General features: G+C 35.2%; 2 protein-coding genes across 4 annotated transcripts in view; both read right to left on the bottom strand.

The window, feature by feature from the left end:
• LOC117180248 (gastric triacylglycerol lipase-like) overlaps window positions 1-4,761 on the bottom strand; it is a 26,973-nt gene extending 22,212 nt beyond the window's left edge. For all 3 annotated transcript variants that reach the window (XM_033372641.1, XM_033372642.1, XM_033372643.1), the window contains exons 1-2: window positions 4,508-4,761; window positions 4,199-4,406 (exon numbers count right to left, since the gene is read on the bottom strand). In XM_033372641.1, coding sequence (XP_033228532.1) covers window positions 4,199-4,406; window positions 4,508-4,594 — 295 coding nt within the window. In that variant the 5' untranslated portion in view covers window positions 4,595-4,761. The remainder of the gene's footprint in view (window positions 1-4,198; window positions 4,407-4,507) is intronic.
• A 1,707-nt stretch (window positions 4,762-6,468) lies between these two features.
• LOC117179538 (lipase 3-like) overlaps window positions 6,469-13,121 on the bottom strand; it is a 13,627-nt gene continuing 6,974 nt past the window's right edge. Inside the window, exons 3-8 of the mRNA XM_033371445.1 lie at window positions 8,722-8,836; window positions 8,380-8,626; window positions 8,076-8,231; window positions 7,906-7,993; window positions 7,386-7,528; window positions 6,469-6,658 (exon numbers count right to left, since the gene is read on the bottom strand). Of these exons, the coding sequence (XP_033227336.1) occupies window positions 6,491-6,658; window positions 7,386-7,528; window positions 7,906-7,993; window positions 8,076-8,231; window positions 8,380-8,626; window positions 8,722-8,836 (917 nt within the window). The 3' untranslated portion in view covers window positions 6,469-6,490. The remainder of the gene's footprint in view (window positions 6,659-7,385; window positions 7,529-7,905; window positions 7,994-8,075; window positions 8,232-8,379; window positions 8,627-8,721; window positions 8,837-13,121) is intronic.

Genomic DNA, 13,121 nt, shown 5'->3' with positions numbered 1-13,121 from the left:
TCAACATTTTTGGTCTCTTTATACCGCTTTACCCACTTGCTGACGAACGACGATGATTTTCCCATGTACTTTGCAGCTTGATTGTGAGACAATTTGGGACCACCGAATGCACCGAATGCACCGAATGCACCGAATGACCACCGAATGCATCCTCGAGTTGCGGATAGAGGATCCCTGTACCAAGGGTTTCTGTTGAATATGGTTACAAAAATAAATAGGCAGTCGCGGAGAATTGTCCAGGGGTGGTCCCGAAGGAATTAACCCCAAGCGGAGGTGTGAAAATTGTGCCGAAAGCTGAATGGCACCTAGGTGAGGTGTCTAGAACGGTGACTCTGGGATATCGGGCGACCTCTCAGAGTACGCAGCCTTATCCTTGCATGCGGGGCTCTAGAAGGATAGGCGAACCCCTTTCCCAATCTTCTCGTGGGAACAACAATGGCAACACTAAACATAGTTGTAGTAAATGCTGGGAGAGCCAATGAAGATGGATTCAATGCGATGGATCGGCGGAATCTCGGGACCTTTAGGTAGACGGAGCGACTGAATCACGACTTGCTAGAGTGCCACGATGCGAGTGTGGCCCCTGAACGGGATTACATGGCACGGCTGCATGCTCTGCGGTGCGAGAAACACCCGGAGCTATCGCACTTTTCACATCAACGTCTGCGAAACCCTGCCGAACTACTACAAAATAGGGGTTATTCAAGCAAAGCGCCTACTCTACCACAGCTAGAACAAGCCCAAGGTTTCTCTCAAGCCTAAAGATCTGGCTGAAATAGATGACGAGCTTCGTGGACATTTTTCCGAAGAATCCGACCTCTGGGCTATCAATTATTGTGTGTATAACGTAGCGAGATCTTTGGCCGATGCAAACCGTAAAACAAAACCAACGGTTAATCATAAGACCAAAAGACGAACGGATCAACTTGCCATAAAGATAAGCTGGGCAAGATAGTCCGCGTCACGCATTCAGTATGTGATTGACTACATAACATTTGGCAGGAATTTTACCGCCAAGGTTCAAAAGTTCGCGCGCGAACTCCGGACCCATTATCACATTATTAACAAGTCACAGCTGCTGACGATCAGGCTGAATAGTGTTGAGAGAATACGTATACTATCTGACGGTAAGAAAAGTCTGGAGAGGAGGGAGAGGTGAGTCAGAGAAAATCAGCAATTTCTCTCTGACCCATATCGACTCTTCCAAGACCCTTCAGTTACTGTCAAGCACCCGCCCAAACCAGATGAGGTCAAAGCATTTTGGAGAGAAGTCTACGAAGTGCAGCATAGACTGAATGAAAACGTAGAAAATATAAATAGCTTCAAGAAGCTGTGTGACGCCCTCATAACACCTGATGAAGAATGCCTACCCATCACTAACGAGGAGGTGAAAAAAGTATTAACAGGGATGAAGAACTATTCCGCTCCGGTATCAGATTGTATCAAGACCTTCTGGTGGAAGAAGTTTGCTTCAACCCATCCGCATTTAGCCCATATTTTCACCTCATATTTAAAGTCGGAACAGCCGATTCTGGAGTGGTTGGCGGAAGGGCGCACAATACTCCTGCCGAAAATAGGCAACTTACCTGACCCGAAGAATTACAGGCCAATCACTTGTCTGAACACACTGTATGAGATATTCACAGCTATCCTAAATTATAGGATTGTTCGGGCAATTGAACCTGTGTGGTAAGAAATGTATGAACAACGAGGCTCAAAGAAAGGCGTAGCGGGATGTCCGGTGAACCTGCTCATCGATAGATGTGTCTGCAAAGATGCAGCATTCTACCAGCATGACCTATCGATGACCTGGATAGATTATCGGAAAGCTTTCGATTTGACCTCCCATTGACTTATCATCAGTCTTTTGGAAATCTTAAAGGTTCATCCGCAAATAGTTTGGTGCATAGAGAGATTGATGCCGCTTTGGAAAACCAGATTTACTATCTCATCTGGAAAAAATCGTGTGACAACTAACATGGTCACCTTTCAGAGAGGTGTCTTTCAGGGTGACACCATGAGCCCACTCCTCTTTTGCCTTACATTATTGCCACTATCTCTATCACTTCGCCATTTCGACGGGTACTTGTACGGCAAACCTGCAGATCGAACGTACAAGGTCACTCATGTATTTTACATGGACGATCTTAAGATCTATGCTAAAAACAAAGAGCAACTACAACTAGCTCTAGGGATTGTCGAGCGATATTATAAGGAAATTGGAATGGAATTTGGGTTAGACAAATGCGCCAAGGTTTATTTAAAGCGAGAAAAACTTAATGGCATCCCTGAAGATCCTGAGCTCGTTGATAGAAGCGCTATACGATACCTTTGCGCTGTAGAGACTTATACATACCTGGGAGTGCCACAGAGCCGCATTCGGGGTGTGACATATATATAAGGGATACTTTCCGAAGCAGATAGAAACGTCTCATCCGGCAGATATGGTTTTTAAACTGTAGACGAGAAACAAAGTATCTGCAACGAATATGCTTGCCGTCCCGGTAGTCTTCACAACAGGATTATTCTAGGTGCAGCACATATAGTCCCAAACGGATGGAACGCTCTTCCTAAAATGGTCCGAAAGCACAAAGAGTTGCTCCAAGGACCGTTTCTGTACAAAATGGCGGAGGAATCTGCTGAAATACTTGGCCTTACCTTCAATAACAGGGGTTAGAAAAACTCATCAAATCTTATTTATCTCGAGTCCTAAAAACTGAAAGCCCGGATTATGAAATCACAGGAGAAAAATTTCCGCGAATAGCTCCTCGACAAGAGGATGCACGGTATCTTCCACGGAAATGTGGACGATCAGTCAATGTCATGTGAGCTAACTTTTGCTTTCCTTAAATCACCCAGATTGAAGTCTGGTACGGAGGGTTTCATTTTGGCATGCCAAGACAGTGTCATTTCCACCGTCGCGACATTTTGAGCCAAGACATTCCCGATGATAGCTGCATGGCAAGCCATGCACACCCCGAGCATTTAGTTCACATACTATCTAGTTGTCCAAATCATGCGGGAATTACCTGCATCCAAAGGAACAATGCGGCATTAAGAATACTTCATTATCATTTCTGTCACTCTTACGGCATTAACCTTAATATCGCTCCTCTAAAGGCTTCTAGGGAAATCGAGTCAATTGTCGAGCATGAGAAATGCCGCATATACTGGAATTTTATATTCTCGACAATTGTTTCTGTTGTACACTCGATGCCTGAAGTAGTTCTTCTTGACTTCGAGAAACGAACCATATTCGTTATCGAAATTTGGGTACCAGCTGACAAAAACAGCATAGCCAAGGAGAATGAAAAAAAAGAGAGGTATAAAGACCTTATAAGGGAGTTGCAACGATTGTCGCTGATTACGAACCTGGTGTCCGCTGACCTTTATCGCGCCAGGTTCAAGGATTTGACCTTCCAATGACCTTGAACCTGACGCAATGAAAGTCAAAGGACGCCAAATTTGTATTCGGCGACCCCGAAAACCATAGTAAACCCGAGCTAACCTCAGAATACATGTTTAAGAGTGTCAAATCTCTCGAAAATACAGTTGGTGGGTAGTGGTGTTTCCTATATTTGTAGGGGTTGGGGGTGGCTGGGGGGTGGTGGGTAGTCCGTTTAGCGTGCAATCGACTCGGGATACTTATAAGATACTACCATAATTTTTTCAGATTTTTTGGTCCAAAAATAAATTAGGCCAAAAACCGGCCTTACCGACCCTCCCCCTTTCTAACAACAAAATTGTTCAAAAAGAGTCCGCATTTTTTCCAACGGCACAATGAAGCTACGTTTGTTTTAATACCAATGTAAGTCATAAATTATTATAATATACATTAATGGGAAGGATATAAAATTTCAGGGAGAAACTCGAGTTGCGAAGCACGAGATACGAGATGAGAATGTGTTGTTTAAGACCGAAGGAGCGATAAAAAAGGAGAATTTACAATTAACAAATGGCTGTTGTCGATGCTTTCACCTTTAGTTTTAAAAAGTCTATGCACAAAGATCGATCAAGTAGCGCGAGATTAATATATTATCGAGCGTAAAGAGCAAGAACAAACAGTCGCGCGCAAACATTCGTTTCTAAAAAATACTATCTTATAACTTTAATTGACATATTTTAATAAATTTTGTTTGATGAAGAGATTTTATGCTGTGGTTACATTTCTTGGATTTCATCATTTAAATAGTCTTACCTAAGGATACATTTCGTCCAGTAGAAACCCAATCTATGGAACTTTGTGTGAGGGCATGGGCGAGGTAAGCAATAGGTTTATTTCTTTGGATTTTATTAATTTTTTCTCCATTTCCGCCTGGTATACGATGAATTTTAAGAAAATAACCATCTTGCGTTTTCAAATTATATTCCTCAAATGGGTAACCATCATCAGTAATCATTTGCCTCTGTTTGATATTTAAAATCGAGAAATAGATGTTTATTTTATTTAAAAATAATGCATATCGTATTATCTATATGTACTATAATTGATTATCTCATTACTTACAATTTTCTTGTTTAAATTTTGAGGAACACTCGACACTAAAATAATACTGACATGTGTAAGCAGTTGCAGTACAATTAAGACCTTCATTTTGCGAATTCGCAATTAGACAAATGTTGACAGATTAAACTCAATTTTTTAATCTTTACATAAATAATGTAACTCAGAAGCAAAATAAGTTAGACCAAATGTAGGAATGAACAATGTATTACTGAGCGTGCGACATTCTGCGCTCGACGTATTTGTGTAGTAGATGTGATAGTATGATTAGATGTTGTATGAGAGAGAATCAAGTTTTTCTGCTGCAGACAGGTGAAGAAATACGTAATGCGGACAATAAGAAAATCATTAACATTAATAATCATTTTAAAATCATTTTTCAATACATAATTGCTAGATAATAAGTTCAAGTGGTCTATTGACAACAAATTAATCGCGATGGTCACACTTACTAGTATTATATGCAAAATAAAGTAGCCTACAACTTCCATTATGTAAATTAGTTTTCACGTCATATTATGAAGTGATATATGTTTGTCATTGAACATTTTCACAAAATTAACTTTCATTTTTATATTAAATCACTGTCGGTACTTATTTAGTAATGACTAATGCAATCACAAATTTTTGCATTCTAAGCCCGATAATATCTCTAAAAATTTGGTTGTAAAAATTTTGTTTGCGTCAAAGAATTTTTTAGTCTTTAATTTGTATTTCTCAAAAACTGAAAAATAATCAAATTAATTTTCAGGTCTAAAAAGATCTAGCGATACATCTGATTTCCTTTTTAATGAAATAATATGTCAAGCAGTATTTTTTCATCAAGAGGAAAAAAAGTTAGGAGGTAGCGTTTCCAAATTTCAAAACCACACTTTTTTGGGGTACGCTAGTATACTTTACATCCATATAACCTTTTACAAAAAAGATTTAGGTTAATTTATTGAATATCATTATTTCAAACAATAATTTTTTAAGTACCAGATTTATTCGTTATGTTGTGACCATTCGCTTGATGTGTTTAAACGTATTGTATGAACAAATAAAATTACAGTATATACAGATTTTTAATTTTTTTAATTCAATAATATTTAATAATTCATTGATCAAATGAATTTAGTCAAATATACGGTAAAACTTTCTATAACCTATACATTAAACAATAAATAATAAAGGTATAACAAAAAAGCGGAGGCGAAATCACAATAACTTTGCAGCAGGTCTTAAAGCCTTATCAGTTATATAATAATATAACTTTTATTAATATTTCAAAGATTAGAATTTTGAAATCTAATAAATGGAACATCAAAATAAAATGAATTATTTGTTTTCTATTTCGTTTTTTCATGTGGCTAATTATTTTCGAGGAAAATGAAAAGACACTGAATGGGATATAAAATAATAATGTATGATAAAACACAGGGATTCTTGGCCGACTTCGACCCGAAATAGTGCATGTAACGGCTTTTTCACTTTAATCTTCTTAGATGTCTGGCGATCATTTTAAGCACAAAAAATCCCTTAGTCTCTGAATCAATTAGTACATTTACTTTAGCATGGAAAACGTACCCGCGCAAACGAAATAAAATATGTGAAATTTCTTGTGCACAAAGCAAAAATGGATATTTCTAATGCTAAAAGTTTCGTTGTTATGGCTTATAAGCCAATTTATAGCGAATCATTTTAAAAAATTCTATTAATTATTAATATTTGGTACGAGTTGCCAGTATATTATTTAAATAGCATGTGGAGAATATGTTTATTTTGTATTTTTATCTTTAGACACTAAATAATTATGTTTTTGCTTTTGTTATCAGGTTTTTCCCTTTTTTCTGGAATATCATCAATCGAAGAGAAGCAACCAAATTCAGTACTTTTTTCATAAATAAATAAATGAATCAAAATAATGAATGAAATTTGTAGGTGAAAAAGAGAATAATGTGGTGGTTTTGTAAAGTTTTTAATGTAACAAAACAGTTTAATTTGTTTTTACTTGTGACAAGTTTTAATTCTTCCGTAATTCATAAACAGATCTGCAATTTTTTCGTAAACGAGTGTTCTTATTCCCCTGGTTATAGTAAAACTAAGGTGATTAAATTTCTTGAACTTTTTTCTATACACAACATTTGGAAGTTTTCTTACTAGCGTTTCAATGTCCTGAAAGAAAATATAAAAGATCAATTTTAATTCAGCGAAAAAGAAACTTACGAATCAGTATCTACTAAGTAATTACCAAAAAGTTGACCATTTTAAAAAATATAATTTTCGAAACAAAACTATTTTTAGCATGTCCGAAGTCGCATGATAGGGCAATGCCACTATGATAAAACAAAATGCTTAAAAATATTTTTAAAATCTATGCAGAACAGATAAAAACCTATAAAACTTTGAAAAAATTATACTTGTACTATTTATTTTATTTAAACTTGAGCGCTTCAAAATATCCTCTCATTTTATAGTATGATACATTAATATGGACCATTATCGAAATTTTATAAAAAATATTACACAAAGATAGCTAACATTATTAACTGTTATTTGAAGTCAACGTTGTAAAATCACTTTTAAAATTCTTTAATCTCAGCTAATTATATGAAACATTGTGGTGATATTGATTAGAAATTTTTTACTTTAAAATTTCAGTTTAAAGCAGATAAAGGGTTCGGCATTTTGCTTACTTTTTTACTTTTCATTTCTAAGCGAATTTGTCTGAAATTCTAAAACTATATTAAATTGTCCTCCGATATAACTACTTTATTGAGAATACTATGAAAAGAATTTACTATTCAAAGGAAATGTTGTCAACTATCTGGTAATTATCCTATTATATAAAAGTATAGAGGCTACTTCAATTTTGTATTATTTTTTGTAGTTTGATTCGTACTTTCGGAGAAACTAAAAAATCTTGAAGCCCTTGAAAAATGGCTATGGGTATAGTCACTTTTTCCAGGGGATAGTCTGGAGGAATTGTTGAGTTATATATTTTCATATTTTCACTTTTTCCATAATCATATTGACGAAAAGTACCTATGTAGAAAAAAAATTACACAATTGTAAACAAACTTTTATAATCGATTAAGTTCTGCTATTGAACTGCCTGCCTTTATGTTCTGTAGGAATTACATTCATATCCAAATATTAGAATTGCATCCAACTGAAAATTTCTAAAAGATTCAAATTTCCAATTATATATTTCAAAATCTAATCTTTCAACTAAAATTGCGAATTGATTGTACTTTTTAAAAATAAATTAACTGAATATCAATCCATTGCGAATTTGATGGTTTTCTCATTTTTAACATTATTAAAAATATGTCTCAAAATATTTTTTAATTATTTCTTGTAATCCTGCTTTTAAATAATGAAAAAATTAATAAATATTTTTTTATAAGCTCTACGATTACCTGGATGATTTCTACCGAAATTGTAGTGCAGAAATTGCTTTGTAGAACATCCTCCAGGAATGTATGAGACTTCTTTTTTTAGAACTTCCTAAAAATCACAGTTTTTTCAAGTAAACTTAATAGAAATTTTACGAAATATTAAATGTTAAAAAAGTTCAGATTATTTTTACCAAATCTACACCATTGGAGTCGATTCCAAAAATATTCTTTATAAGGCCGATAATACGAAATGCTGATCTTCTATCTTTAAAAAGAAGGGTATAAATATATACCATGGAGGGTGTCACTGTTAAGCCGAAGTGATTTGCAACATTATCATGGTTCCGCTATCATAATGATCGTTAATTAGGGCTTATCGTACGTATTAAGGAATAATTAAAATAATTGAATAATATTATCATAATTATTGTATAAGATCCAAAATTACGAAGTCAATAGTAAATTTTCAATAAGTAATTATAAGATTGTTCTTACTGAGATTAAATGATCGAGAGTCCTTATTATCAACCATCCAAGTCCTTTACTATGCCCAAAAAAAACAGGCGGTGCCATGTTCAGAGCTAAAGTTATTTTCTTATTGTATTCAGGTTTCAGAGATCCCATGACAACTAGCTCAGTACATGCCTGGGAATAACATACTAAAAAAAGTTCACTTTTTCCAGTCTGATTCAAAATGAAGTCTATTGTTTCGGGCATGTCAATAACACCACTTTCGTGCCAACTGTGAACAAATTGATTCAATCTTTCCTGATTCTTTGAAACAAATACCCTAAAAATTTAATTCATATTGATTTATTTTACATATTTTTGTTTCACCTAAAGTTCCAGAAACTGGAACTCGTTGTTGAGTAAGTTTGATGCTTTTGGGAAAAAATGGTTCCTCGATTATTTCCCAACCACACGTCAAATCCTTTGTCAGCAAGCAGATATGCTTTGAATAAAATATGCTAATTAATCATTGTAAAATAAAAACTAAGCATTAATAAAGTGTGAACATTTGAGTGTCTTGTTTACTAACTTTCAAGTGCCAAGAGAAATTGAGGGCTGTCCATGAATTAAGTCGGGGCCATAAATGAAGGCCCCTCACGTCATTTGATAGCAATTCGCTCAAAAAATCTCTGAATTATTTGATAGAAAGCATCTAGAAGTTTAAAGTCATCTGAATTAAACTATATGATCAGTTTTCTACTAGAAAATTATTTTCAATTGTTAGAGGGCAAAGTTCCCCAAAAAACGTTTTTTATCCTTCTTTTTTAAGCTTCAACTTTCACCTGTGCCCAAAAAGCTGTCGACGTTAGAAAAAATCTCAAAAAATTCACACATATTGTTTCAACATTCTTCAATGCAATAACTTTTTTTAAATTCCAAAACATAGAACAAACGAAGATGAGACACCGCTTAACGACCCTAAATATGCAGTTTTGTTATGTGAGTGCAGTACAGTAATAAAATTTACGCTAAAATTATTTTCACGTAAGAAATACCATTTTGAATAATTTTGACTTCAATCTGTTTTAGCGCGTGGTCCGGCACAGCAGGACAAGTAGTTAGCAAAAAGTAACCTTTCAATAACAACAGTAATTTCAGAAGCAAGTCGAGACTGCCTAAAGTCAGAAATATTCCAAATGATGTACCTTGCGTAACGATAATTTTATTAGACGTTTTATTCATTGTACGCCACTCGCATTACCATACTGCAAACTTCGAGCCATTAAATGGATTCTTATCTCAATTCGTTCTCAAGATAAACTTTTTTGAATAAATCGCAATAAAAAATGAATTATTAATTATTTTAGAATTTGGAAAAGTGTATTGCAGATGCAAAAATATCTTTAAATTTGTCCAGACGTTTCCTAAAGTCGACCAATTTCTGGGACCAGGTAAAACTTTAGGACTGAAGAAGGTGACCATATAAACCCTGTTTTTAGGGATGTTTTACCTTTTCATTATTTATTGAACACATTTTTTAGAATGAAAACGACCACAAAGCCGAATTCGGAGACCTGAAGCTTTCAAATGCTTTATAGTAGACAATTTTGAGATTTTTTTTAAACAAGTTGCCTCGACTTTTGGCTACGCTTTAGTTTAAGCGTGAAGGGGTTTAAGTTGAAATATACGCTCGGTAACAGGGAGTGGTTGCAGAAGGGACTATTGGACATAACTTTCATAATTTGATTGCAACAAAATAACTTTGGAAATAAATTCATTTCATTTCTTTTACCCTTTATGAGCAGTTAATCCTTTTGCCCTATTTTCAAGAAATTTCTCCTTTTAATCGTTTTCTCGCTTAAATTCGACTGTAATAATAGAACCCAATAAGAAAACTCAACTACTTTTGAAGGTTAAATCGAAGCCTCCATTCCATACTGCTCCACGCCGCACTTAGTCACTGTACCTTCAAACCTCACACTCGTTGCAATCGCTGTGTTTCATCCCTTGTAATGCAACATACTATTGGTTTCTCATTTTTCTTTCCTCTTTTTTAGTTTTGTCAAAAAAAAATTATTTAAATTTTTTTAGAAAAAAATGTTATCCTTTAAATACGATCTTCTTCAAATAGGATTTTAGATTTGATTTTAATCTCATTTGGATTCCTTTAATTTTAATTTTATGTTCAAATATTCACTTGGGCCACATGTTCCGGATGACCTTAAAGGTCACCCTAAGTTTATTTCGACTCAAACAATGTTTTGATGGCTATCAGAACAGCATTATGGGAAAGTATTCCATAGCGGACAAACTTATGCAAGTATCACGCGTTGATAAGAGTCTAAACTTTGACATTGACCCTGAACTGAATCGTTACAACTAAGAATTGACCTCACTTACCTGAAATGAGCGGTCGTGACCTTTAAACGGCCTTCAGGTCAGGGTCAAGGTCAAAGTTTAAACTCTTATCAACGTCTAATACTCACATACGTTTGTCCGCGATGGAATGTTTTCCAATAATCCTGTTCTTATAGCCATCAAAACATTGTTTGAGTTAAACTAAGGTTAGGGTGACTTTAAGGTTATCCGAAATATATGACCTAAGCACATATTTCAATGTAAAATTTGCCGTTCTTTCGATTTTTGGTGCTCCAAAAGGGCGTTCCCATTTTCAAAAAAGTTGACCTTGAACTAACCTTGAAAATCATCCTGAAGGTCAAAATTAAGTTCACCGTCAGGTTTCTTGTTAAAAGTTACTACGGGAACGACTTTGGTCTTTGTCAAAAATAGCTCACTTTAGAAGATACATACCTGTACCGATGCCTTTTGAAACCCTGTATATTAATTATTTTACAAATTTTGAAACATAGATTTGATTGAGATTGCTATTTTCTTTACATTACTTACTAAAAATTACCAAATATCTGTAACATATATATCAACATTTTTTTCAAATCTCATTCAGATTATATTTATATAATTTCCATTCGGTATACAAATTATTCATTAAAATATTAATGTATGAAACGCAAACTAATTCTTTTTGTTATATGTTTATAAATAATGATTAAAAATGTTGTTTCATAAAAAATAATTCGAATTTGATATAGTATTTCATATTTGTTTATGCATTCCAAAAAATGGTATTTTATTTACTTCTTTTACTTATTATCCAAATACTTGCATTTTTAAAACACAGCACTGCTTATTATTAATCTTTTCATATTAGATAACATGAATTTGACCAAAATTCATCTCTTTTGTTTGACACTGAAACCTGGATTTTTGTACGGTTTCCCATCTCGGAACGCGGACAAGCAGGGCCCCTGAACGATTTCTGTTAGACTCAGAGATGCGATTCAACTTGTCGCAACTAACGGTTGACTGAGCACATCCTCTCTCTCAGCCGTCCTGCTCTGCGGTGGCTAGTTCTAGAACGCACAAATCCAGTTTTTGGAAATCTAGGTTACCATGTTGTTTCTTAAAAATTGACATATTTTCTTAGAAATTCATGTTTGTTGAAAATTGGATTTCATTGGTTGAGAATTAATTATGTAAACAGGAAGTATAACTAACTACTTTATTTTTGGTTGAAAATTAATATTTTAAATTTAGTAGATAAACGTTTATTTTTCGGCCTGCTGGCCTTAAAAAATTTACTTGCTTACACTTCCAGTTTTTTTACAGAGTTTTCTTACAGCTAGCTATTAAAAATTGACATCCATCCGCACCTTATCACTAATCCGCTTGCCTCTATATTCTAACCTTCCTCGCTGCGCCTCGCCTTGCCTCGCACGCATGTCTCTCTTTCCTCGCTATGCCTCGCATTGCCAGCCTCTTTCTCCGTGGCCAACGCCTAATAATTAACTGCTATTTAAAATATTTACAGTTTCCTTACATCTACTTCCTCTCCTATTTACAATCCTTCCTTCTCCATTCCTCTTCCTTCTCTTCTTCTCCATCTTACCCAACACTCCCTTCACCCATGCTACTGCCCTTTTGTCTCCCCTTTCATGCAACAATACAGCCATGCTGATCCCACTCCTTTCCACTTCTTCACATTCCTCCAACCAATGCTCAACTTTTGCATCCCCCTTCCCGCAAAATTCACACATTATCTTCTTTCTAGAAAGCCAGAACTTATTATAATTCTCCATGCAATCGCACCTCATTTTCGCTATAAGTTCCTGACTTACTTGCTCTCCTTTCGCACACAAATATTGCGCTCTCTCCCTTAACATAATCCACACACAGTTCCCGTTACACCTTGACTCTCTTATTCTTTCCTCTCCTTCTGCCTTCTCTTTCTCCATGCCTTTCTGTTGAACCAACTTATATACCTTCCTTCCTTCCTCGTGCATCCTTCTCACTTCATCCATCTGCAATTCATTCGTTCTAAAATATCTTTTCTTCCCCACCTCTATCTTTGCACCACTACATTTGTTCTCCTTCTTCCACCAACACTCCCTAACCAGCTTACTTCCCCCCTCTTCCAAAGATTTCTCCTCCTATTTACACGCTCAAATCCCTGTTATAATCCCTAAATTCCTTCTTCCTGTCTCCCTTCTGACAATATAGTTCGGCGTATTCATTTCCAACTCCAGTGTCCATTTTACATACCTCTCCTGTATCCTATTCACCTCCTCACGTACTAGACAGTCTGATAAGTCCCTGAAAAATGAAATACGGAGACGTTTTTTTGGCCAAACTCGGTTTTATTTTTCAACATACTCTCCTTTTAGGTCGATACAGCGAGTCCAACGATTTTCTAACTTTTTGATACCGTC

This window comes from Belonocnema kinseyi, chromosome 9, assembly GCF_010883055.1.
Source record: "Belonocnema kinseyi isolate 2016_QV_RU_SX_M_011 chromosome 9, B_treatae_v1, whole genome shotgun sequence".
Classification (NCBI taxonomy): domain Eukaryota; kingdom Metazoa; phylum Arthropoda; class Insecta; order Hymenoptera; family Cynipidae; genus Belonocnema; species Belonocnema kinseyi.
The sequence above is the reverse complement of the archived record's forward strand: the minus strand, read 5'-3'. Positions and strand labels throughout refer to the sequence as shown.